This window comes from Micropterus salmoides, unplaced genomic scaffold, assembly GCF_014851395.1.
Source record: "Micropterus salmoides isolate LMB-PRFRI ecotype aquatic unplaced genomic scaffold, ASM1485139v1 Ms_hic_scaffold_9, whole genome shotgun sequence".
NCBI lineage: Eukaryota > Metazoa > Chordata > Actinopteri > Centrarchiformes > Centrarchidae > Micropterus > Micropterus salmoides.
In genome coordinates, this window is record NW_024044681.1 from 11,617,265 (window position 1) to 11,643,618 (window position 26,354).

The window sequence follows — 26,354 nt, forward strand, 5'->3', positions numbered from 1 at the left end:
CTAACTAGTAAAAAAAAAAAAAAAAAAAAAAAAAAACCCAGAAAAGACTTGAACATGAAAGATAAAACAAATCTGGAAGACCACAGCGCCTGCAGTGTGTGTTGTAGCAGCCACAGTAAAGTCAAAATGGACCGAATTAAGATTTTCTTCAGACGGTAGTCATTAACTAAAATATGTTCAAAGTAAATAAGTATTTAGCCCCATGCACAGACTGTTTGAAATAAGTTAAAGGGTAACTTCTGTATTTTTCAACCTACACCTTATATTTCAAAGAGTAAGGTCCTTTTTGTTTAAACAGTAACAGTCACTATATCATTCTTGTCAAAGCCACCAGCCTCCACTGATAAAAACAGTAATTTTACATTGCAGAACACGAGAGTTGCTGATCTACCGCTGCCTCAGTTGGTTAGTTTGTTTATGTTGTTGTGTGAATTTGGTGTTTTAAAGGATTAAAAACACCAAAGTCAGACAATAACGCAAACTAATTGATCGAGGCAGCGGTAGATTTGTCATGGGAGTCTGGTGGCTTTGATAAGAATGATATGGCGACTGTTTCTGGTTAAGCAACAAATTATCTTACTTTTTTTTATAAAAAGGTCCATCTCTGTAGGAATCCTTTCCATAATGTTGTGGGATACTTTTAATAACAATCTCAGCATGTCAGTTGCGAAAACAAGCACTTGAATGAATGAACATACTTTAATGGGGCGCAATTTCTGCAGCCTAGTTTCACCGCAGCAAACTCAGTACTAGACCAATTTCTAAAAATGTGGGCCCAATTAGTCACCTAGACACAAAAATATGGGAAAAATAGTCCAGGTTGAAAAATACAAAAGTTAAGCTTTAAAGTAAGAAAAACAACTGAAATAACTATAGAGAAGAAATGTATTAAAATTTTTAGTCAGAAGTGTACAATTGAAAATAACAGGAGAAAACTGTGTTGATATTGTGCACTCGTGTCAGTTCACATTCTGGATTAACTGCCCTGATATTTGGTACAAACATTCAAAGTCTCCAAAGGACGAGGGTATGTTTCCTGATCACTTGGTGGTTCCTGACTTCAGGCTAAATTTCCTCTAAAACGAATGCCTGAATTTAAGCAAGCTTGTATTTTTTTGTATATTTTGAGATATTTGCTAACATACTAAATACTAGCATATTATGGTAAGATATGCAATGTTAGCATACTACTATGTCAGCTTAAAAGCTTGTTTGCTGTCCTCCATTGGTTTAGCTTCTCACCTTGCTGCAGTGATGTGTCAGTACCTTGTGACCACACCCCACAACACATTGCTTTTTATCCTGGTATCAAATTACTCTTTAATAAGTGAACATACTAATGTTAGCATGTTGGCAAACTACTAGGCTAAATTTTTTTTTTCCATTGTTAGCATGCTAATATAATAAATGTTGTAAATGTAACTCTCATATGTTAACATGCTAACTGTGGGCCAATAGGGCTAAATGCTAACATTAGAACTTTATAAGATAAAGTTTTTCTCATCTATTGGGATTGTGATTTCTGAAGCATGTTCTGTCCATTGTTCTGTGTTGATCGTTTTATTTGTCAGGACAAAAAAGTTTTCAGGGTTTTGATGAGCGTAACCGCTATCATGGCTACAGACCTTTAGTCATGTAAGGTACATGCTGTGATAAATAACTCGTAATAAGGCTGAAACATTCACAATGATACAATCAACCCTACTCAGGACAAGGAAGCAATACTTGCTAATAATAGTTTATGCTAAATTAACTTGTAAACATAATCTTTTCCATCTTGGATGTGTTCAAAGCGGTAATAAATTATATTTTTTATAATAAAAATGTATGAAATGATACTGAAAATAATGTGAAAGGGGTCACTTTGTAGTGAGTTTCAGCTCAATGCTCAGCTGTCCAGCCTGAACTTAACTGTTTGGGTTCACTCTCATAGTGCTGTTTTCAGAGAAAAGGCTCTGATAAAAACCCACTGTACACAAACTTCTCAGTACAAAACAGCAGACTGACAGTTTAAGACTAGTTGGTGAACATCGAGGAGCACCGAGCAGCTAAAAAGCCAGAAATTTCCCTCAGGTGTTGGTTGACACCAAAAACTCAGCGTAAAGAATATTTGACGTACATTCATCCGGTGGACAGAAACATGACACCAAATTAATGATAATGTTGCTCCCTAACTGCTGGGTGTGTAAATAAGCAAATGTTTGCTAACAGGTTCAACATTTCAACTTGTTTGCACTTGTGATGATGTTGATGTTGCGTTCTTAACTTGTTTCTGCTGCCCCTCAGTGGCCTAAACAAGTTTTGGATTCCAGGTTTAACAATTATATCATGTGATCTCTCTCTCATTAAAACAATGGCTCTTTTGGGTTTAATATGAATGTGGCATTGAAATAAACAGGGCCTTAAACCTCAAGAAACGTCACATTAATTAGTGTTTTTTTTGTGTGCACACTTTTGACTAAAAAATGTTTAATTCAAGCCATTTTGAATCAACAGGCTCAACACTTCCTGCAGGCACTGTATACTGTACGCTTGGTTGTACGGTGACAAATAAGTAAGACTAAAGAGAGAAAACACTAAGCATGCCACCAACTTTCTAGACCTCTACAGCAAACTACTTTCCTCCTCTGGAAAGACACCCACTGCCATACCACACTGGAATGAGTTACAGTAAACAGCACTATATCTTACATGAGCAAGAAGTATATACAAGTACTGGTCAACATGGAAATTTACTGCATTCGGAATCACAAGCTGAAGCTGAAGGCGTTTAGACTGGTTGCAACAAAAATATCATTCTCGTAGGTCACCGAACCGTTAACAAAACAAAATTGAAACAGAAATTTGAGTTTCAAATGCTTCAAGACACAAGAAAAACATACAAATTTGGAATGCATTTTAAAGCTTAAAAGCATCTGAAAACAACTTATCTAATATATTTGGCCCATTAGTTTGTAAAAAAAATTTTTTTACACGATAGATAAGATGAAAAAAAGGATGGATATTTTCATAATTATGATTCTTATGTTAGTAAATTGCATGCAAACAGTGTATTTAGCATTTGACAGCTCCCAGTTTTCATAGGAGATATTTCACCTCAGTGTAACATTCTGTTTTAACCCGCTTATTTAACTGCCCAGCTAATTACCACAAGCAGCAAACTTTTTTTATTCTTTTGAATCACACATATAAAATCAGAAAACAACCTCTGGAAGTGTGATGTAGAAGACACCCTGGGTTACACTGCCCGTGCGATCATATGCACTTTAAAAAAAAGAAAAAAAAAGGAAAACAAGACAGAGTAACCTAAATTAAAAACTAAATACAGTAGTAAGGAAACAAAAACTGGTTAAAGAAATTGTTCCACTGAGGTGAAAATCAAACGGGAGGCAGTTGATTTAAAAAAGGTACCACAACAACATGCTCTACAGAAAACTGAAGCATTCACAGTAATACAATGTCAGACACCTTCTTCTGTTTTTATAACTAGCTGAAGAGTACCAGATTTAGTTAGATGTCATTATGACTGCATGCAAAGTTACTGAAGGCAATGTAAAATCTAACTCTACATTATAAGCCCCTACAAAACAAGATCACTATGGAACTGCCCACCGGGGGAGATGAACTTCTGCAGCCTGTTGCACCAGCTAAGTGTGAATTCGTAGCTATGTTGGAACGTTACTTTTTCTAGAACCATAAAAATTTGTTAAAACAAAGAGCTAAGAAATAACTTTAACAGATTAAGAGTACTACTGCTGCACAACATAAAATATTAAATCTTCCTCGTCGAAACCTGGCACCTACATTACCCACAAAGACAATTCGGCCAACAACCGTTCGGTCTGAGGTTCAGGTGATAGCGGTTTGCTAGTGTAGCCTAAAGCTGCTGGCCTCAAGCAGAGATGAGGATTGGGTTACAGAGGTGTGGTGATCTCACGTCTTTGTAACTCCACACCTCACAGATTTTTGTCATTTTCATTTGTATTATTTAGCCCCAATCAAAACTGACTCACAAAGAGGCTCAGTTCAGTTTGAGAGGTCACAACACCTGTTTAAATGCTGTCGGACGATTGGCTGGATTTCTGGCATGTCTGATATTTTGCTTTGCTATGTTATATACGGTAGTGAGCTGGTTTCAACATTACTGTGAGTAGTATTTAACATGTTGTGGATGACTGTAGATAGAAATAAAAGTAAATTTTGCTACAAAACAGATTTCTTCCCAGCAATTTTCTTGTCTCTATTCATTTTGCTTTCCTTCCTTTCAAATGTAGAATTGCACAAAATAACACTTTCCCTTTTTTTAAAATCAACATTATTGAAAAAAGAAATTGACAAAACCCATCATGTTTACGTTTAGTGTGTGTACCCAAGTCATCAACGGATGATTGAAGCAGTGTGAGAGTAGAAGTTGTACATTTTCTGCTGCGCCGGAAGGCCAACTAAAACACTAAAAGGTGACTTAATACAACAAACAAGATTAATAAATCATACAGCTTTAGTAAAACAGTTAGAAAGAGAGATTTTTAGCACATTGTGACAGAATACATCCCTTTATATTTAAGTTGATACGGATTTACACACTCTGCATTGTGCAGCTAGCATCACTTGAATTACACAAGGACTCGAGAGATATCTTATGCTGCATTCACAGGAGATGAGAATTGCCGATGGCCACAACTATTGTGTTATATTGTGTTGTTTGTTACTAGTGTAGTTTATGACCATACTTGCTTGATGTACAGCCACCTTTACTTCTGTAAAAACGTACATAAGTAGTAATCGATAAGTAGTTGGACGAACATGTCTTGTAATACAATAAGTACTTCACGTGATAGGACACATAGTTTTTGTAAATCTCTCTCAAGCCATCCCTAGTTAGCAACGTTTATTTCTACAACAATGTTTTGATTAGTGTTGACTAAGTTCAGTTGCATCATCACAACCTAAGATATTTATATTTTAACTAACTGGCGGGTTTGGTGTGAAAGGAAGGTTACGATTGTAGCAGTTAAGAGTTAATTCGAAGTTACCGTGTTCAGCTGGTGCAACAGCCTGCAGAACCTAATGTAGGCACAAAGCTATGATAATTAAAATAAAAAATAAAAAAAATTTACACGTGGAATGATATCTACGAAGGCAACGTGACTTTTATGTTGATGAATTTCAAGGCTGATGTGATGGTGTGTAATGTAGTTTAATGTGTCCACTTAGAGGGTTTCTTTGCTTAAAGCACACGGAGTCGTCACTTTATCAGCATCATGCTTTCAGAGGACAAAAGATGAAGAAAAAAGAAAGAAACTGCACCAATTTATGTCCCTGTTGAAATATTCCCACCCTACCCAAGAGCAGCTGATACTTTACTGTGTTTCATTTTATTTTTTTGGTCCCCAGTTCCTCTTCAGTTTTTTCGAATGTCAGCGTAGACCACTGGCTCCATCTTATGGAATGAGTTTTTGCTGCCCGAGTGATCCAACTGGGCGTATATCACCGGGCCCTGAAACATAACAAGAAAAGGCAGATAAGCAGTATGTAAATAACACAAACATACCTTGATACATCAGAGCAAGAAGCAAAGGAACCTTTATATATGCAGAGGACCTTCGTTTTTTCACTACTACATAATTTTAAACTCAGGTGGTTAAAGGTTTGTGGATAAATTGTTTGTCAAGAGCCCATAATATAATAAGTGTTTTGGTATTTTTCCAGTAGAACTTCTGAGCAGCAGATTTGTTAAATTTCTACACATTACACACGTACACACTGATGGGCTTTTTTTGTTATGGTTTTTAATATTTGACCAACACTACACCTACAAAAAACGTAAACAACGTAAACAAAAACAAACAGTCCCCCGATGGCTCTGATTCATCACACGGAGCTCACAGTTTGATGCTCTTACAAGCCTTTTAATAAAGTTTAACTGAAAATAAACTGTGACAGTAGCAAATTACCTATTTAATCCTCCTTGGTCATAACCTTTTTAGTTTTTAAAGGTTCTCAGTTGGACACAAACCCCTAATCTCCATAAAAAAAAAATGCAACAAATGCTTACATTTAGTTTCATTTTACAATTTAAAATAAATGGAGATGAATACAGAAAGTAGACTTTATTGTTCACAAATGTAGAGGAAATTTCTTGGCTCTAAGCTGTTGCCAGGCAAAAATTGCCAGAAATTTACTGGGCGATAAAAAATAGTCTAGCACACAACCTACATTGTTGCACTTTTGATGTTATACAGATTAAACTAATGAAATATGTTAATGAAATTTAGAAGTGGCAGGCAAGCCGTTTCGCCCTGTTCACAGTTTTTGTGCTAAGCTAAGCAGCTGCTGGCTATGACTTCATTATTAGTGTACAGATACAGGAGTGGTATCAATCTTCTCATCTAACTCATCGCCAGAAACCAAAGGGGCATATTTACCTGCTGAACTATTGAGTTTGGAAAGCAGTATTTCTGGGTTGTCACACACACAGCTACTGATTGTGACTGTTTCATTGTTTTTTTCCACAGATGGAAAAAAGGGCAAAATAAACACAGAATTTAAAGATCCCATGAAACAGGTCCTTGAACTTCCTGGAAACCTGAAACTTCCTGGAAAACAGTGTGCTTGTGTGCCACATTAATATTAACTCTAACTTTATACTGTGATTGTTTTTTCTGCTCCATAATGTGTATTCATGTTTTTGTATCACAAATGACTGTGCCATGATTTTTCTTCACACTCCTACTACAGTCATAAATATTTAGGCAATACCAGAAAGACAATCAAGTGAGATACAACATGATAATTAGTAAACTTTAGAGGTGCTGGTAGGCTGCTTTTGTTACATTTGGACAAAGCCAGGACAGCTGTTTCCCCTACTTCCAATATTTATGCTAAGCTAAGCGCCTCCCGGGCCCTTGCTTCATATTTATGAAGTGACAGTGGTATTATACAAGTTGTATCAATCTTCTCATCTAACTCTCTGCAAGAACTCAAATAAGCATTTCTTAAACTGTCAAACATTTCTTGCAAGTCATGCTCTTTATTTACTTGCATCATTGTATTCCAGCTGTGTTGTTTTGTTATTTTGATAAATCCTATAATATTAAATTCTACTTTTGCTTTGACAAGTGCGATATAAATTAATATTTTAAAGTATTTATGAATGATCTGAACCAAATACTTATACTTCAGTCCATTTTGGATAAACAACATAAATGCAACATTTTCACAGTGAAATGGTGGCAGCCAGTGGATTTTTCTTCCCATCCTACCTGTAGTGGACCTGAGGGACTCGTAGACCTGGAGCCCTCCAGGCTGGACTCCACCTTCTTTCGTGGCTTTGGAGCCTGAGAACTCACACTTTCCAAGGACGTACATCTATTTTAGGGGTTACGATTTGCCATGGTGTTGAGCAACCATTGATGCGCATGACAAACAACAAGCAATGGGACACAAGACAAAATCAAAAACAATGAGAGAAAAAATAGTGGCAAATGAGGCATTGAATGGCAACAAATGAACGGCAGCTGGATGGGATTTAAAGTGACATCAGACGAGAGCTGATGCAGCTTCCATGTACTTTTTTGATTAATGGCTTTATGACACACAATGTAAACAGTTTCTGAATGACAACAAATTCCTGTGGTCAAATAGGCCTGACTTAACATTTTTTTTCCTAATTTGGGTTGTTTAATTTTTTGTACTAGACTACTAGACTTAATTGTTCACGTAAAACTAGATTTTGTGTTTATGTTTTATGTGCTGGAAACATTATTCTAAGCTAATGTAGGTAAGCATTTTTTGTGATATTTGTTGAAATCTAATCTTTACATCCTGTCCGCAATCAATAAATCAAATGCTCTCTAGTATCGGTGGCTGTCACAGGAACATATTAAGAACAGCCCAAATGATATGATTGGATGACGTACCTGCCTGTGCACACACTGCCCTGCACTCATCACGCATGTTTTGACGGAGTGACCAAATCAGGCACATTTTAATGGATCCGTATCAGCTAAAATAAAGCTGATCCTTTCTTTACTGTGTTTTGTCCACCTCAGCGTGCTGGTGTAGCAACAATAGCCAGCTGGACACAACACACATTTTGCTGCACGTTAGTAACATTGTGAAAAATATTTGGTCACACAACAGCCTCCCATTTTTAGATGGGGCTAAACGTCACTTTCAATGGTAAGAACAAATGTTGCCTGCGTCAGATAATATCAGCTGTCGCTTATTTCAGTGAGTGACTTGATGACCAAAGTAGGGATGTCACGATACCAGAAATTTAGTAGTCGAAACATTCCATGATTCTCGATACCAAATTCGATACCACCGTAAAAAAGAAAAACACAACAATAAATTGTACCTCAACATACACTCTTTTAATAAAACATCTGAACATTAAAAAACTTGTGAAAGTTATGTGAGGATGTCCAGGACAGATGCGAAGTGATTATAATTCAATATATTCATAAGTGAGCAAGTCATTGACATTACAATCTTGCACTGTGCATATTTAATATTTCAATTAATTACTTTATTTTCTCAACGTTTCTTTACAATCTTACAGGTGTGAAATTTAAGGGTGGTCACTATCTGTATTGGCAGTGGTTTGAGATTTTTATGTTTAAAAACCAAAAAGTTATTGATGATTGTTGAATGGATTGTTATGCACTTTTAAGGAGGTCCCTAACTCCGCCTACAATAAAGGGCGCGTTGGACAGACATTCAGTTAGCGCTGCAAACTGCTTAGTCATCTTAGGTGATTTTCCAGTAATCAAACTGAAATGTCAGCCTTAATTAGCTCTCCAAATGTGTGAAGTATCGGTTCTCGTGACATCCCTGGATCAAAATAAAACTTGTCTCTTGACACTGACACCAGTGTTTCTGTATTTCCTGGGCGATGTTTTTGAGTGAGATGTTTTTCTGTCGCTTCAAGTCAATTTCAGGAGTCGCAAGTTTATTTTTACTTAATATTTTTAAACCAGTACCATCATTATTTGGACCAAATAGCTGTAAAAAAATAAAGTGTGTCACATTTAATCAGAATTTAAGTCAATAAAAGTATAGGACAGTACAGATACCCAATATTAAAAGGATTCTGATCGAGATCAGGGTCAAAACACCTGATTAGGATATCTCTAAGTCTTACATTATATAACAACTATCTTTGGCTTTTGGACACTTTGGGCTTGGGAAACATGTATCATGTCCAGACGTACCAAAAAGCCTCTTGGTGCGATGCCCTAAACCCAACAGGAAGTCGGCCATTTTGAATTTTACGGAAATTTTTGGATAATTTACACACTCCGTACTTTAACGAACTCCTCCTAGGGATTTAGTCGGATCAACTTCAAATTTCTGCTGTGCCTTCTAAAGGCACTGACGATGAAAAGTTGTGCTATCTGTGAGTTTTTGTTGATGGGTGTGTCCATGGCGTGCCGTCAATGAAACGGAAATAAATGGAATTTTTTCCCTTAATTATCAAAATAGTTGACTAATTAATTAATCTACTTATCACTTGCAGCTCTACACAGTATGCACAGGCAGTTTTCCTGAAAAATTACCTTAATAATGACTTTTTGTCTTAAAAACATCTTTCATTAAAAAAAAAAAAGCTGGCAATAAAGGAACACAGATGAGGAAGACAGTGGTTAGTTTGAGGGTTAGTGACAAAAGACAATGAACAATGACTTGACAGCATGCATTAACAAGTTAATCAATGATGTTAAAGGAGACCTACTACGCTTTTCCATATTTTATGACTTATCTACAGTGTTGGATGTTCATGTTAAACATGGTCAAAGCTTCACATGCCTCAGGTCTTGACCAATCAGAAGACAGTGGGCTTTGAGAAGGGGGGTGGGGGGGCTTAAAGAGACAGGGGCATCTATAGCTTGTTTCAGACAGAGGCTGAAATAAAGCCCTACATGAAGAGCTAGTGTAAGATAGAATTGTTTATTTTATTTTTTTTACTTTGAATCATGCAAAGCTGCCATACCGGAGTCACAGAACTACAATATAGGACTGGAAAGGCAGTAAAATAGGTCTCCTTTAAGGTTAGTTTTGCTGTAAGATTAGTTATTAATCACATCGGGTTGGAGGACAGTGATTGGCACCAGTGCAAAAAGCAACCCCAAAGACTGCTGGTACTTCAGCTCACAGGCTCCCAAACAGGAGCCACATGCTTTCATTTCTCACTTTAGATTAAACCTAATGCAAATTAGGTGATGATGGTGCAGTGGATAAGTTGCATGCCTTTGGTGTGAGAGACCCAGGTTCAACTCCCCCACTGTGACATGTCTGCCAATGTGACACTGAGCAAGACACTTAACCCCTAGTTGCTCCAGAGGTGTGCAACCTCTGACATAAATAGCAATTATAAGTCGCTTTGGATAAAAGTGTCAGCTAAATAAATAAATGTAGTGTGATGTAATATCTCTCATATTTCTGGGTCAATATGTGGTTATCCCATCAAGACGAAGGGGCAGAGGCAAACTACCTCAAACATACAAAAAGGAAACAAAACAGCCCAAGACACATAGCTGTTTCTCCACAATTTTTAACACAGAGAGAAAGTAAACCCTGCACCCATGCAGAAAGAGTTAGCGAGGTGTTACGGTCTGATGATTAAATCTGTGAAGGAGTAACATATTACTGGAAATAAAAAAAACAATGATTTGGGGAAATCAGCTCAGTCACACTAGGTGTAAAATCCACCTGAGAAAAACTTGATCTTATATGAGATCCACTTGTTAATTGTGAGTAGTTAACACTATATGCACTAACACTTATTATACTAGTTGTAGTAGTAGTGAGTGTTATTTTCCAATAACCAGATGGCTTCTTCTGTGGATTAATGTCACACATACGGTCAGTAATGACCAAGAAGTTTAACTTTTATTATCAAAGTACTAAATATAAATCAGTTACACCTGTTCAGTAGCTGTAAATACAGTTCCATTGTATTCCCTGTACGTTTTTTATACAACAACATTTGGTGTTCTCCATGTGGCAAGGTCTAGAAATTAATGCAATCTTATCAGTGGAACAAATATTACAATAAAATAATCTACAATAAAAACTGGCATTAAAACTTTATTTTAACCCTCTTATTTAGCATTTACAAGCTTGTATATACACATTAAAGAAATTGTTTATAAACACACTATAATTATTTGTTAATGTAAAGTATTTGTCAACAATGAAGACAGTTTATATTAATAGTGAGTTTTACTATACTGTCATTCATTATCTGTTCATACACCAGCTTCTACTATGGATTCCCATAAGAGTGCATTAATAAACAATTTTATCTGCTTACAACTACATTATAGTGTGTTTTAATCCTTTTATTAAAAGTTTATACATTGCTTATAAATTGCTAAATCGGGTGGTTAAAGTAAAGTGTCAATATCCTTGTGGACTTCCAATTACTTTTTGAATCCCATTTGTTATTTTCGGAAACTACTGCATCTTTTGTCGCATTACTGTAGCGATGTACATGTAATAAATGTAGAAACAAGTGTGATGGCACACTTACCCTTCATAATCATGGCGGTTGTGAAGCACCCTCATGACAATGCAGGCAGCTACTGCGATGAGGACGAGCAGAAATAAAGCACCACAAACTGCTCCGACTATAACGGCGGTGTTGCTCTGCGGAAAAGATTCTGGAGACAACAACAGAGGTTGGTTTTAAAATATGGCATCGACAATATTTTTGGGTTAGCACTATAGCAGCTGTAGTCAGTAGTATAGTTAACAATGTTCGGGGATCGATCGGATACTCAACGACGCATCACTGGCGCAGTTCATGTGTGACCCCCTGTCTACTATCAGTCACGTAGCGTGAACGCCACAACGACTTCAACAATCCCGTCACAAGACGGCAAGATGTGTATTGTGAACGGCACGGCCAGACATGAACACATTCACACACTGATGGAACAGCCACCAGGAGCAATTTGGTTGGTTTTCTTGCCCAAGGACAGTTCAACATGCAGACTGGGGGAGCTGGGGATCGAACCACCAACCTTCCAGTTAGTGGACGAGCGCTCTACCCCGCTGGTACGGCTTTAATACCATATGTTGGGTACACCAGGTCTCACAGAACACAATACACTGAGTGAGGAGTTGAGATGTTATCTACTGGGCAAGTTACACCATGTGGAAGATATGGATTAACCTTTCATAACCGGACAATATAAAACGTTTAGTCTTAGTCAAAGGTCATGTAGCTAGTATTATTTGTGTAAATTTATTGAGAACCATGCAAATTCTATGTACAATGTGTTTGACGGTTGGAGGAAAGAAAGAGACACTACATCGACTATAATACCACCACCAGAGAGGGTAAATACATTTTTTAAAATAAATGTTTTACTGTGTCAAGTGTCAAGTTTAAATTTAATTTGCACATCGCCAACTCGATTTTTGTGGGTTTCCAAGCCCATCAGAAAGTATTTCAGTTAAAAAGTAACTCAATTTTCACCATCAGCACGCTTGTACTTTAAAACTATCTCTTCCTGCTACTCTCATTTCACATTAAAAGATTCCTATTGGCAAATAAGATGGATGCTATTATTGTAGAGCAGCTACAGGAGATGCAATGCATTCACTGCTGTTGCCGCTACAGAGAACAGTTTCTTTCCCCCGGCCATCACTCAGTTACATCAGTCGTATAGTGTCAAGAACCCTCTAACACTGAAACATCCATTTACCTACAAATTATATATTTACAGTTTACAATACACGCTTATGTAGATAAGATACAATACATGCTTAACATGTATGTATCTATAAACCATTCAGGCTGTATATATTGTACCAGACAGCGTCTATTCTTTTCTAACTGCATCTAAGGTGCTCTCAGGATCGATTTAATTGGCCAACAAGAGTTATTCGGGTCACACAGCAAATCTCCAGACTGTAAACACTGTCTGACACCTGCTTTCCTGTCTGAAAAGTTGACGCCGAATAAAGTTCTTTAGTCAGCATGATTATGATGACCTATCTCTAATTACTGATGTTGTTAGCATGCAAGCTTAATCAGGGACAGATTATCATGCTAAAAAAGAAGTAAGTAGTAGAGTAAAAAGTAAAAATGCATACAGATGAATCTATTCCTTTGCACCATTTGTATTTGTTTACAATTTACAAAACACTTGATTTCTCTGTAGGCATTGTATGTTGTTGGTCATATATAATAGTTCTGTTTATGTTTATCTATTTTTTTCAGCTTTGTTGTGCTTGTTTTGATCTGAATGTATGTTTCTATTTTCCTGTAAATTGTTGTTTTTGTAACGAGAACAACTTAAAACCCGAAACAACGTCCTCATATGTTTAGGCCAATAAAGCTTATTCTTCATCCTCCTCTACTTCTTGTCATCTTTAGCTCTGTCTCCTAAAACAGCATGTTCATGTTATTAATGCTATCGGGTATAACTATTTTGGTTTGTTATACATAAGGCTTACACTCGGAGTAATTAATAATTTCATTTGTTTTTGGGTTGAATGTTAGTTGATTTTCAATTGGGATAATTGAAGTTATAGGATTGTTTAACTTGTTATTTTTCCTTGTATTAACTGAGGGTGTTGGGTGTGGGTGAGAGTGGGTGTCTGGTTATCTGTATATGTGTAATATATGTAGTTATGTAATGTTCTGTTTTGTATTTGTTCATTACGTATTTGTGTTTTAGGACCCCTTGAAAATGAGATGCTGCATTTCAAGGGGCTTTCCTTCAATAAATTCAATTCAATTCATACATAAATGCTTCTAACAGCAGTTTTTTTGCAATGAACCAGTTTTAAACATTACAGACAGGAAGACTACAAGAACAAACAGCCTGCTTAGATGAAGAGTTGTAAGAAAGCAACCCATTCTACTGCCTTCTGTGAGCAGCATACCTCCAACACCAAGATAACCAAGGCAAACAACTCCTTTGACCATCCTGTTGGACGCTATGGCGCGGTTAAGTGTCCCAACCCAGAACAAAAAACTGTTATTACCAGAGATCCAGTGTTTTTTTAACTGTAGTCTTTCATATGTGGTGGAGATGATCTATGTTTAGAGATGACTCAACTGAGACTTAAAGAAGGTTTAAAAGTAATCCTGTTCGGTTTAACGCCTGGTGCAGCAGCATTATAAGGTAAATTATTTAATTCAGGTTTTAATTCATTCTAGGAGGTGCAAAAACACCCTGTGTCTATCACAGTTTTACTAGAAGCCTTGGGAGTAAAAAGCCACATGGAAGTCATCTCTTCAGCACCACAAAGCAGACTGGTCGACACAGGGTTTTTCACACACGGCCAAAAAGCATGCGTGTCTGCAGTGAAACACACAGACATGTCTGGCCAAGGCTGCTGGTGCATTTAAAAAGCATCTTGCATAATCACAATATTTAAGCATTCCTGCCTTAATCTTAACAAGAGTTCATCTTTGAATGAAAACAAATTGGATTTCAATATGAAAAGAAATCTGAGAGCTCACCTTTCAGAACGACCCTGAGCTCTATTCGAGCCGGCGTTCCCATCACGTCTGGTGGGTTCTTCACGTCGCAGAAGAAGGTACCATTGTCGCTGAACTGAGCTGGATTCAGCTGTATCGACACGTCCCTCTTGTTTATGTCTCCAATAAACTGCACCCTATCTTTGAACTCGTCTGGTCCCGGGAATTCTTTCCCATTATAAAAGTAGAAAATCTACAACAACAAAAAAAACAGGGGGGGGAAAAAAAATCAGATTTAACTGTGAATACTCTAAATGCTTTAGTCAACACAATTCACCATTTGACTGACAAAGCTGAGACAAACAAAAAGCCAGGCCTACATTGTGTGTGTGGGAATATTATTAAGTCCATAGCTCCTTTTTAGCTCAGAATAGCAATATGGTCAAAAAAATGGATCTGCAAATGGATATATGGATTGGACAATAATTCATCAAACTTTACCCTACCTCTCAAATGTGAGGATTTAATGATTTTCCCAGCATTGATATTTACTTAAATATTAATTAAATGTGTATCTGACTCATTGTAGCCTCCTAAATTCTGCACACCTTATTTTTATTGATCCAGAAACTGATAGTCCTGATTACAAACTATAAAGCGCAAATTAGTTTGCGCTTGTCAGCTTGTCAAGTTTGACTGGAAGAATGAGACTCCTGAAATGAATGTGAAGTGATCCACTATAGCAGAGATGATTAAAGAAATAGAATAGAATTCTATGGGGAAACCGTAACGCCAAAGATAGCGGCTGTATGCACATATCTGCCAACCTCCTGCAAGAAAGCCAATCATCTGCTTTTCAACAGCCGAGCAGGGAAATGTTTGCGACAGTTTCAAATGTTGTGGTGGCAGAGAGAAGCAGGTGTGTGACCATATCAGATTCACTACATGTCCTAAACCTTATTTTGGGTCAAAGTCATCAAACGTTTTCAGCCTTTTTTTATGATCAGATTTTCCAGGTGATTCCATACATGTAGTTTTTATGTCCTGGTGACCATTGAAAGTGCAGTTATGGCTCTCTCCCCCATTCATTTAGATAGGGGTCTGATCTTGTTAGTCTGAAATACTGGCTTGGCGGCGTTACCAAGATGGCTGCCTAGTGGCAAAACTAGCCTATATAAGGACACTTTGACTATAGTCAACGCAAATCATTCTGTTGTACTTGTGGGAACCACAGAAACGCACCGTCTTGCCTACTTTGGGCCAAATTTGAGACATAACGTTGGCCTGTGTTTGTTATTGGCAAAACCGGAAGTACACCACAGCAGGTGTCCATATTTCTTGCGAAGTGAGGTGGTGTTCCTGAGTGATGCTTGTTTTACCTTCTTTTACCTCATAAACAACCGGCCGCAGAGCCCAAACAAACCTGACAATTAAACAAGTTCACCAAGCTCCGTGTGTTCTCGCATCTTTAATGAACAAAGTGTTTCAAAGTTTTGCGCATCCTTTCAGAGCCAAAGCCAACACCTGTCTGATTCCAACACCAACAATCTGGTCGATCACTTCAATCATATCCGCTTGTCGTCACTGAATATTACTGCTCCTCTAAAGGTTAGGCCTACGTCTAAAGCTAGTAAGCAACCTTGGATAAACAGCATTCGTAGCCTAAAAAGGGAATGCAGGAAAGCAGAGCGCAGATGGAAAAAATCCAGTCTCCAAGTCCAGTACCTCAGTCTGAAGGATTTATTAATTAACTACAATAACATGGTTAAGGATGCAAGAACACACTATTTTTCTGAACTCATTACTACACATAAACACAATCCCAGGTTTCTGTTTAAGACTGTGGATCAGCTGATAAACCCAACCCCTCCTTGTGCCTCAGCTGGAAGTAATGATGACTGAATTGTTTTTATCTTATTTTACCAATAAGGTGGTGTCAATCAGAGCCTCTATTACCCCCGCGGCCTCTTACTCAGAGGTCCCTCACCAGCAACAAGAGAAACCAGTTTTATCCCATCGACTTGTCAAAACAGTATCACAAATGAGAGTGTCCTCCAGCCCACCTACTAAGTTTTTACTGAAAGTAATGGATTCTGTTGGGCCCCATATGATCTCTGTTTTCAACAGCTCCCTATCTACTGGTTGTGTCCCTGATTATTTTAAAACGGCTTGCGTGAACCCACTTTTAAAGAAACCCGGTTTAGATCCCTCCCTCCCACAAAACTTTAGACCAATTTCAAAACTGCCTTTTATTGCAAAGATTCTAGAAAGAATTGTGTCCAAACAGCTGCTCACTGTGCTGGAAAATAACAAAATATTTGAAAAGTTTCAATCTGGTTTTAGGAAGTACCACAGCACTGAGACTGCCCTGCTTAAAGTCACCAATGACCTTTTAATGTCTGCTGATGAAGGCATGTGCTCAGTCCTGGTACTCCTGGACCTTAGCGCTGCTTTTGATCACAACATCATGTTAGACAGACTGAGGCACTGGGTGGGGATCTCTGGTACTGCCCTAGAATGGTTTTCATCCTACCTGTCAAATAGGAAGTTTTGCGTGTCTGTAAACAACTATGTCTCCTCGTTCTGTCCAGTTAAATATGGGGTGCCTCAGGGGTCGGTCTTAGGACCCATTTTGTTTTCCTTGTATCTGCTTCCCCTTGGACATATTATCCATAAACATGGCATTTCTTTTCATATTTATGCTGATGACACACAAATATACTTGCCCGTCAGATCCACAGACCCTGGAATGCTGAGTTCACTTACCGACTGCCTTTGTGAAGTTAAAAAATGGATGTCAAATAATTTCCTCCAGCTGAACTCAGACAAAACAGAAATCCTGGTCATTGGGTCCCAGCAGATGGCAAAACAAATACTGCCATCTGCTGGTTCCCTAGTAAATCACATTAAGCCTGTGGCAAAGAACCTTGGTGTTTGGTTTGATAGTAATTTAAATTTCGAGCAGCACACCACAAAGCTTGTTCAATCATGTTTTTATCAACTTAGAAATATAGCAAAAATTCGATCTATGTTAACTTTTAAGGACACCGAGACCATTTTACACGCCTTCATCTCATCACGCCTGGATTATTGCAACATCTTTTCACCTGTTTAACCCAAAAATCTATTGATCGACTCAAGACTGTCCAGAACTCAGCTGCCAGGCTTTTAACCAGAACAAAGAAATATGACCACATTACTCCTATTTTAGCTTCATTACACTGGCTCCCAGTATGTTTTAGAATTGACTTTTATTGATCACTTTTAAAGCTCTTCATGGCCTCTCGCCTTGTTATATTTCTGAACTTTTAGTCCCATACGCACCAGCACGCACATTGAAATCCTCGGGCAGAGGTCTGCTGTCTGTTCCAGAGTCTCGACTGAAAACTAAAGGGGACAGAACGTTTGCTGTCAGGGCCCCGAGGCTCTGGAACAGCCTGCCTGAGGAAATCAGGTCAGCTGAGTCAGTGAACTCTTTTAAGTCCCTTCTTAAAACATACTTTTATAGGAGAGCCTTTCCCGATCTTATTTAACTTTATTTTATTCTATTTTACTAATTTTATATTTATCTTAAACATGTATTTTAGTCTTTTCAATGTTTTCATGCTTTTATCTTGTATTGTTTTTGTATTATTGTCTTTTGGGTATTATTGTCTTTACACTTGTTAAAGCATTTTGTAACTTGTTTTTGAAAAGTGCTCTACAAATAAAGATTATTATTATTAAGCACATCCATGAATCTTTCCTGCTTTCTCTGAAATGTTTGCAGAATTGTTCCCTCATTCCTAAAACTCAAACCACATTGACATTAACCATAGCTACTGTTATAGTAGGACAACAACCAAGTGCACAATCAGGTCAAAAAAAATGGGTGGAACTGTAAAGTAAGTCTTATCCTCCCTCAATCTTTCTTTCAGGATCTCTCTCACTGACACACAAACATCCAGCAGAGTCACAGCAAAAAGTCGGTGCAACAATTTGGCAGATTCTGTTTTGTTGGAAACACTAATTTGGCTTTGGTTCATACATTGAGACAGAAGACAGAGATTTTGGTGAAGTCATGGCCTTATTTCTTTTAGCAGTGTCAGCTGTGTCAACACAGGAAGAACATTTTCTATTGTAATGAATTGTTTCCTGTGGTCTGAAGATAGTTTTACTCGGCAATCCGGTTTGGCATCACTTTAACATTACAGTAACAGGAAGAAACTGTAATTTGTGTGCCTGATATTGTACTGAGCTTTCAAATATATTGTACACATTTTCAGCATTTGTTTAGCTTGACTGGAGCTACATCAACATTACAACATTTTTCCATGTAAAAAAATAACTTGCGTCCACATGAAGGTTTCTAGGTTGTTTTGGTAGCGCGATCTCTCCACAGTGAAACACTTGAACAACAGAAAACCTGAGAAATCTCTTCTTCTTTGTCCTCTTTTAAGTTGCCAAACAACAAAACCGTGCATCACCACAACCAACATCTGGTAAGGAGTAAGACAGACATGGCTAACCAATTATGGTTGCAACTAGGGCTGGGCAATAAAACAATAAGGAGAATTATCGCGATATAATTTTCCTCAATAACAATATAACAAATGATCAATAAATGTTTGATTTTAATTCATTTGAATCACGGACATATCAGCACTTAGATTTTTCTATTAAGATATTTATTTTGTTTAGGAAAATTTTATCATAATGTTCTACCTCAGATTTGTTAAGTGGTCCACTGTTTGGCACCAAGTGTTTGTTCTGACCATAAAGTAAAATTTAAAACCGCGATTAACCATCCGGTTTCTTCAACTTTCACTCAGGTGCAAAAATCAGTCTTTAAACTTCAAAGAAATAATGATTTGACATTTATCGTGATAATTATCGATATCGAATTATATATTTTTTTTAAAATGTATTGTGATAACATTTTTGGCCATATCGCCCAGGCCGAGTTGCAAAGTTGCCCAACAAAATCAACATACAATGAACAAAATTATAAACGCAACACTTTAGTTTCATTCATCATGAGCTGAACTCAAAGATCTAATACTTTCTCTATGTACACAAAAGGCATTTAAAACGAGAAACCACAGAAAAGGCTAGAGACGACAAACAGTTGTCTTATTGTTTGCTACAGAGTCGGTTAACACTGCTCTGCAGAGTGTCAACAAGTTACAACAGTTGCTTCTCTTACACACTTGGGCTCCAGGAAATTACAGCCCACCACTGAAGTCTGACTAGTTAAATCAAAAATAGTCCCGAAGTTTTAGTTAGGACGGTGTCTTGAAACGGTGTACAGGAAAAGTCAAATCAATTTTATTTATATAGCCCAATATCACAAATCTGCCTCAAGCCTCCCCCATAAAAAACAAGGGAAAAAATGCAAGATACCTCAGCAAGAGCAACAAAGGAGGGATGCCTCTTTCAGGATGGACAGAAAGGAAATAGATGTTGTGTGTACAGAATAGACCAACATAGTAAAATTTCCTGATGGACAACCAGGATAACAAAATTAAAAAGTTCAAAAATATATTTAGAATATAGATCCGGCAGGATTTCAATGTCAGAAAACACTGTTGATTGAGTTTATACTTGCAGATTAAATGTGAATGCGTGGTAAAAGGCAAGTTCAATATACTAACATTAAGCAAAGACTGCACAGGAGGACGTTAACACAGCCATGTCCAAATTAGGATGACCAGCAGTGGCAGATATGAAAAAAGCAAGATTTATCTTAAAAAGGGATAAATATACTGCACATGAAACTTATTAAAATTAGGGCTTAACAATTAATAAAAATCTTGTCAAAGACAAATCCAGTTTTATAATCGCAGGAGGTGCGATATTTGTTAAAGGCACAATGTGTGTCAAAATACTATTTTAAATTAAATATTGTGGTGTTGCAGAGATATCATGGCCTACACATCAAATTCTACAGACTTAAGAATACATACTTGTTTGGTATGGATCCTTACAATAATCATTTAAATATGTTTTTTCAATAAAAATGAGAATAATTACATAAAAATTATTATTCTCTCTGATATTGCAAATCATACTACTGCATATATAAAAATATATAAAGCTATATTGGTCTCTACTTGAACTATAGATGTTCTTATCTGCATATTTTTCTCTTTCTGCTGTCAGACAAGTGAACAAGAATGAAATTGTGATTTAATCACGTCTCATAAATAATACCTATTAAGCAGCACTCAATCCCTAGCTGCTGCATTTAGGTGTCAAAAATTATTTTATAATCGTGCCGTCATCACTGAGTGGGCAGCTTTGTTTTGCAAAAAGCTCAGTTTCCCCTGTAAACACTGAAACACCGAGCTGTTGTTTTAAGATGTATACACGCAGAGGCCTGTTTTGGGGGGAGAAAAACATAGTTTTAGTCAGTATGGAGGGCTGAAACTATGAGAAAAGAAATTGTTGACTGGATGCATCTGTTTCGGCATGACTACGCCAATTTAAAAACCCTACGGCTATGTCATTATGTTTGCGAGAGATCACAGCAGACGTGTAAGCCCCCCGCCCTGCCTGGCTGAAAAAGGAGTAGGTATTGTGAAGGGTACATGATCCGCAGTCCTCCACACCCTCCAAACTTTCTCGATTCAATACAGAAGTCTTTGCACCCTAAAGTAAACTGTTCGCTCCATGTAGGACACAACTAAAAAAGCCTTTACATGTGAAGCTCAGTTAAACATACATCTTTAAAAGCACCTACTGTTACTGATATTAAATATTGCACATTAACCGGAGCTCAGCTTCAGTATCTCGGATAAGTAGAATCATAATCACATGAGCAATTAATTATGTTCACTGAAGCTAAGACACATTAAGCACTTGACAGTAAATCTTGTTTGTTTGAAAACGACATGAGTGGTGATCACCAGCTTCATGAGTCATTTTGCCGGAAACAAATCAGTTTACTTGCTGTATAAACACTGCAGCTGTTGTCTGAAACCCAGTGTTTACAAAAGAGCTGCGTGTCGTCAGTGTGCAACAAGAATAAGGAATAAACCACAACAAACCATGAGATACAAGGATGATAAAGCATGATAGAGACACAAGATAAATAGACATGAAATAAAACATAACAAATATATAGTGGAAGCAAAAGGATTGAAAGTGTCTGTACAGCATAAATAAATACCAGGCACACAGATTTTATCTAAAAATATAAAATTAACCTATTGTATATTGAACATACATGCATGGCCTCACAATGAGCGTTTACCCAGAGGAACAGCTGAAGCCTTTCTTCATGTGCAAGTTCAGATAAAACAATCGCAGGAAAACATCCTGGAGCTGTGGGAAATCTTCCCAGAGCGGATACGACCAACAACCACTTACCACGTACGGAGCTGTGTAGAACCGATTGTCGGGATGACTCGACTGAAAACTCCAGGTCACTGAGGTGGAGCTGCTGACAACTTCATTGGACTTAAAGGTGCATCGAAGGGCTCCTGCGGTGCCGTTCTGCATCATCACTTCAGACTCTGTGTATATTTCGATTGCCACCGCAGGTTTTGTGACTGTTAACAAAGGGGATGAAAATAAGTTTCCTGGTATAAAATTCTGAATCCACTTTTGATTGGTCTAGTGGTGGGATGGGGATAAACTGTGGGGAACACCTTAAACACATTGTTGTTTACCATTGACAATAAACCAACGTCTCAGTCTGAAATCTAACTAAAGCTGTATTAAAACCCACCATCTCAACTCACAAACAGGATTTCACAACTCTGAAAATCACAACTTTTATCTTTCGTCACAACAATCACAAGGTAAACAGGAGAAATATGGTGTTCATGTTGCAAAGAAATCTACCAGGAATGTGCGCGTGCATGTATGTGATTGGTCGATTCAGCGCATTGCCAGGTGACGTTGTGTTGCAGCGGAATTTGAGCCAAAATTTGAGCCAGATTCATTGCAGCCCTCCTCATTACAGATTTATCTGCAAATTATCAATTTTTCAATTAATCACTTGGTCAATAAAAAGTGAAAAACACATCACAGTGTCCAAGGAGACATTTTCAAATTTCAAAATTTTATCAAGATGTGTTTCTAGAATTTACTGTCATAGAAGACTATGAAACTCGGCAAATACTCACATTTGGAGCCAGACAGGGAGCTCGAACCAGTTAATTTTTTATTTAAAAAATACTTTATTGATTAATTTATTATCATAAATGTCAACTGACTGATTGAATAATTGATAAAGAACTTATTAAACAGATAACTGACACCGTCTTATGGTGTCTGGCAAGTATCAATGAAGAAATGTCCACACAAGGATAAAACCTGTCCGCACAAGTTAATAATTCATATGTTTAAATTATTTAACATGTGGCTTCAATACACTAAGTTGTGGTTTCAACTTACTTAATTAATTCCCTCAAATAAAAAGCATTAACTTATTTTAATAGTTAAAAAAAAATGAGTTTGTTGTTTGACAGCTGTCTTTAGTCTGAAGGTGCATACAAGTAACTGAATTATTTCCCTCAAATTAATATGTTAAGTTTATCACAATCATTCCATTTGTCCTCTTCCTGTCTAAACTTTCTCATTGTTTTGTTGCTACAGTGGATGTTTTTTTTAATACCTCTTGTTTACTCTTTGGTGGGCAGCTATGAGCTAAATGCATACATAGCCCCCCTGTGTAGTGCAGTGCAAAATAAACTGAAGTTCAGATCATGGACAGTCAAAATGAGCTTATGAGTTTAATACAGTTTTGATTTCAGACCGAGACGTGGATATACATTGTGTTATCATTTATGTCCCTTAGGTTTAACTGATCTGTTTCTGTTCAATTGCATGTACACATTATATTACAAAAGGTATGGATAGTGAATTAGAAATATTAAAGCTGATGTACAATCCTGAACAACAACATTATATTACTGAAGTTATTTTGCAGAATCATTGCTTTAGATTGCGTTATATTGGGTTTGTAAATGTACAGAACTGACTGCATAACTTACTGATTAATAACTTGTATGGGCCAGCTCTGAACAGGGAATGTTTGAAAGTACACTGACCTCAACGGAGATATACATCTTTGAAAAACCAAGTCACAACCTTGGCAATAACAGAGGCCTGTCTCTCATCAGTAAGAGGATCTAACAGACTTGATGTAGCCTAAATAAAACAGGAGCAAAGACAGTTCCTGTCTTCTGCACTTTGCAAAGCAATTAGACCAAATTCTGTCTAGTTCACAATGACACAGATTCAGACTCCAGGGTAAACTTGTGCATTAAAAACAAAAGAAACGGTCAAAACAGTTTCCAGTCAGTTAAAGATAATTTCACAACATGAAACTGAAGGAAGTGTTTCTTATCCATTTCCTCCTGTCAGATGTCGTTAGTCTGAGATTCAAACCAGAGTCACCAGTCCTCTTTTTCAAACTTCAGGATGTTGCAATCCATTATTTGAAATTACTGAATTTTGTAATATTTCAGCAATGTGTCTATGACTGTGTGTTTATAAAACTATGTGCTGTTGGCATTTATACAGTTGTTTTGCTTTAAGGAAATTAAACATCATTTGGTGGATTGCAGCAAATTATTCCCAGTTCATGCACACCCTTCCTAGCTTACCAGATAACCCCTGAGTCAAGAGCTAATTCTACAGTATCTGTGTGATTAACAAAAGCATATTTATATAATACAAAATACCAGATTTGTTCATGTTTAAGCAGAGAATTAGCAATAATGTTAGTGGAAGCAGCACAACAACGTTGTAGTTTACAGAAGAAGCCAGAATTTGTGCTTACCGTTTATCAAAGTCAACATTAATACAAACTCACGTGTATACAGTTGTGTTGCATAATAGTGCATATTGTATGTATGATTTTACCTTTACAATAGATAAGAGGAACAGGTTAGCCAACGAAATAATTAGACGCTAAGTTGAGCTAGTCATGGTAGGATGTCTGGCTACCTATAGAGCAGATGTGTTGGCACTGTATGTTAATAAAATACAGTAACTGTTATTTAATGCTTATATTAAATATATAGAATGCTGTCAATTACTATAAAAAGTGTTAACCTGGCGTGCTGGTAAACATGGTATAAGACTATCCCCCCGGCCAACAGCAGAGATTCACGCCTAACGACACCCTTATTGAAAAACCTGCCATTTTTATGTGGCTTTGTTTATCGCTCAAACACCTCCAGTATTGCACACACTTAAACACATTTTATGTATTACAAGAAAACAATCTTCAAATCGGCATCCACTCAACACACCCAGCAAGCATTACTTCAATTAAATACTACAGTGTAGAAACCGGTTAGCCTCTCTACGTTACGTTAGGTTCTCGGTTGATCCCACAATCACCTTCAAACGTATGCTACTAACAAGGGCGGTAGCTCCCACTCTGTACCAATTCTTATTCATATTTTAGCGAATTTAACTAACGCTACTCCTTAACACGTTAGCTGTAACGTTAACGTTACGTCTAGGTGTACAAGGAGAGTATAACTAACACTTACAAGAAAAAACGTTTCAGTACTGTTAAATCACGTCTCCGGCTATGAAAGAGACATTAATTAGCAAGACTGTGGACGAAGGTAAGATGTGTAACGTTAACGTTGTGAAATAACTTAACGTTATAACGACAACACATCGCTAGCTAGCTAACCTTTATATCCAACCTTAAATTATGAGATCAAAATCAACCATTTCCACATTTAAATTTAACCCGAGCTGGGCTTCAGTACTCACCTAATGCAATACATAGCGTAAATCCAGTCAATAAAACACGCTTGCGGAGAGCATTTGACCATTTTGACTCCATTATGTTTTTGTAAACAGGAGTCGTCCCTGTGCTTTTTTTCCTCCACCCTCTCTCCCGTACCGCTGGTCTCTTCTTCTTCTAGGGAAGTCGCAGCAGCGGGTTCACAGTTGTGAGTGCGACTGCTGCCCCCTACATGAGGCTGAGTGCATGGACGCCTTGCAGCTGCCACTAAGTGTTCAAGAGAAGAAGAGTACTAGTACAACACTGTAAAAATACTTAAGTAAAAGTGTGTAAGACAGTAAATCAAGGAAATATACATAAAAGATTAAATGTAAGAAAATTGACCCTGTGACTGTTACAGTGCTATAAATTATTATTATTAGATTGTTATTACTAATGAATTAATGAACGAGTAACAGAATTTACTGTTGTTTTCAACATGGACTGTTTGGTAAATGGTCTGTATTTGTATAGCACCTTTCTAGTCTTTACAACCACTCCAAATACTTTACACATCACATTCAGACAGAGGCTGAAGCAGGAGTGTAAATCACGCTTGATGTGCCGCCTGCCCATCAGAACGGAAATAACATTCATGCAGATTCACACACTGATGACACAAGCAGCCACTTGGTGTTCAGTGTCTTGACCTAGGACACCTCGACATAGAGACTTGGGGAGCCGGGTATCGAACCTTTTGATAAGTGGATGGCGGCTCTACTCCCTGAAACCACTGTCGCCCCTCATCTACTGGACGTCTTCTGGATGGATAAATTCTTGTTTTCCAGAGGGTGTACCCTTAATACTTTAGTGATACCCTGACTTTTTTCTAGCGCCACCATGAGGTTGACATTTGTAGTTTTGAGCGGGGGATGTGATGACAACTATTGGACAGGTTGCCATGGTATTTTGGAAGTTCAAGGTCTCCATTGGGATGAATTGTAAAAACGTTTGTGATCACTCAGCGTTGCCAGATACAAAAAGCCAAATATTTCAAGGGAGACTGTCAGACATTTAATATCCAGAGTGCCAAAAATTTTGTTTCAAACATCTGTGAATCTCAGTGAGGGGTGTTTGAAAGTACGTTCATAAGTTAAGTTGACCGCAATGGGCTCTGACTATTGGCCAGCAGTTATTATGCAGGCTACAGGTCATACTGCGTATCCTAGCCTA

General features: G+C 37.4%; 1 protein-coding gene across 1 annotated transcript in view; it reads right to left on the reverse strand.

Moving 5' to 3' along the window:
- The window catches only part of mpzl1l (myelin protein zero-like 1 like), a 25,910-nt gene extending 603 nt beyond the window's left edge, over positions 1 to 25,307 (reverse strand). Inside the window, exons 1-6 of the mRNA XM_038708063.1 lie at positions 25,169 to 25,307; positions 21,794 to 21,975; positions 14,486 to 14,696; positions 11,537 to 11,666; positions 7,263 to 7,368; positions 1 to 5,497 (exon numbers count right to left, since the gene is read on the reverse strand). The exon at positions 1 to 5,497 is cut by the window's left edge and continues 603 nt beyond it. Of these exons, the coding sequence (XP_038563991.1) occupies positions 5,402 to 5,497; positions 7,263 to 7,368; positions 11,537 to 11,666; positions 14,486 to 14,696; positions 21,794 to 21,975; positions 25,169 to 25,241 (798 nt within the window). The 5' untranslated portion in view covers positions 25,242 to 25,307 and the 3' untranslated portion in view covers positions 1 to 5,401. The remainder of the gene's footprint in view (positions 5,498 to 7,262; positions 7,369 to 11,536; positions 11,667 to 14,485; positions 14,697 to 21,793; positions 21,976 to 25,168) is intronic.
- Between the last annotated feature and the right edge of the window lie 1,047 nt (positions 25,308 to 26,354).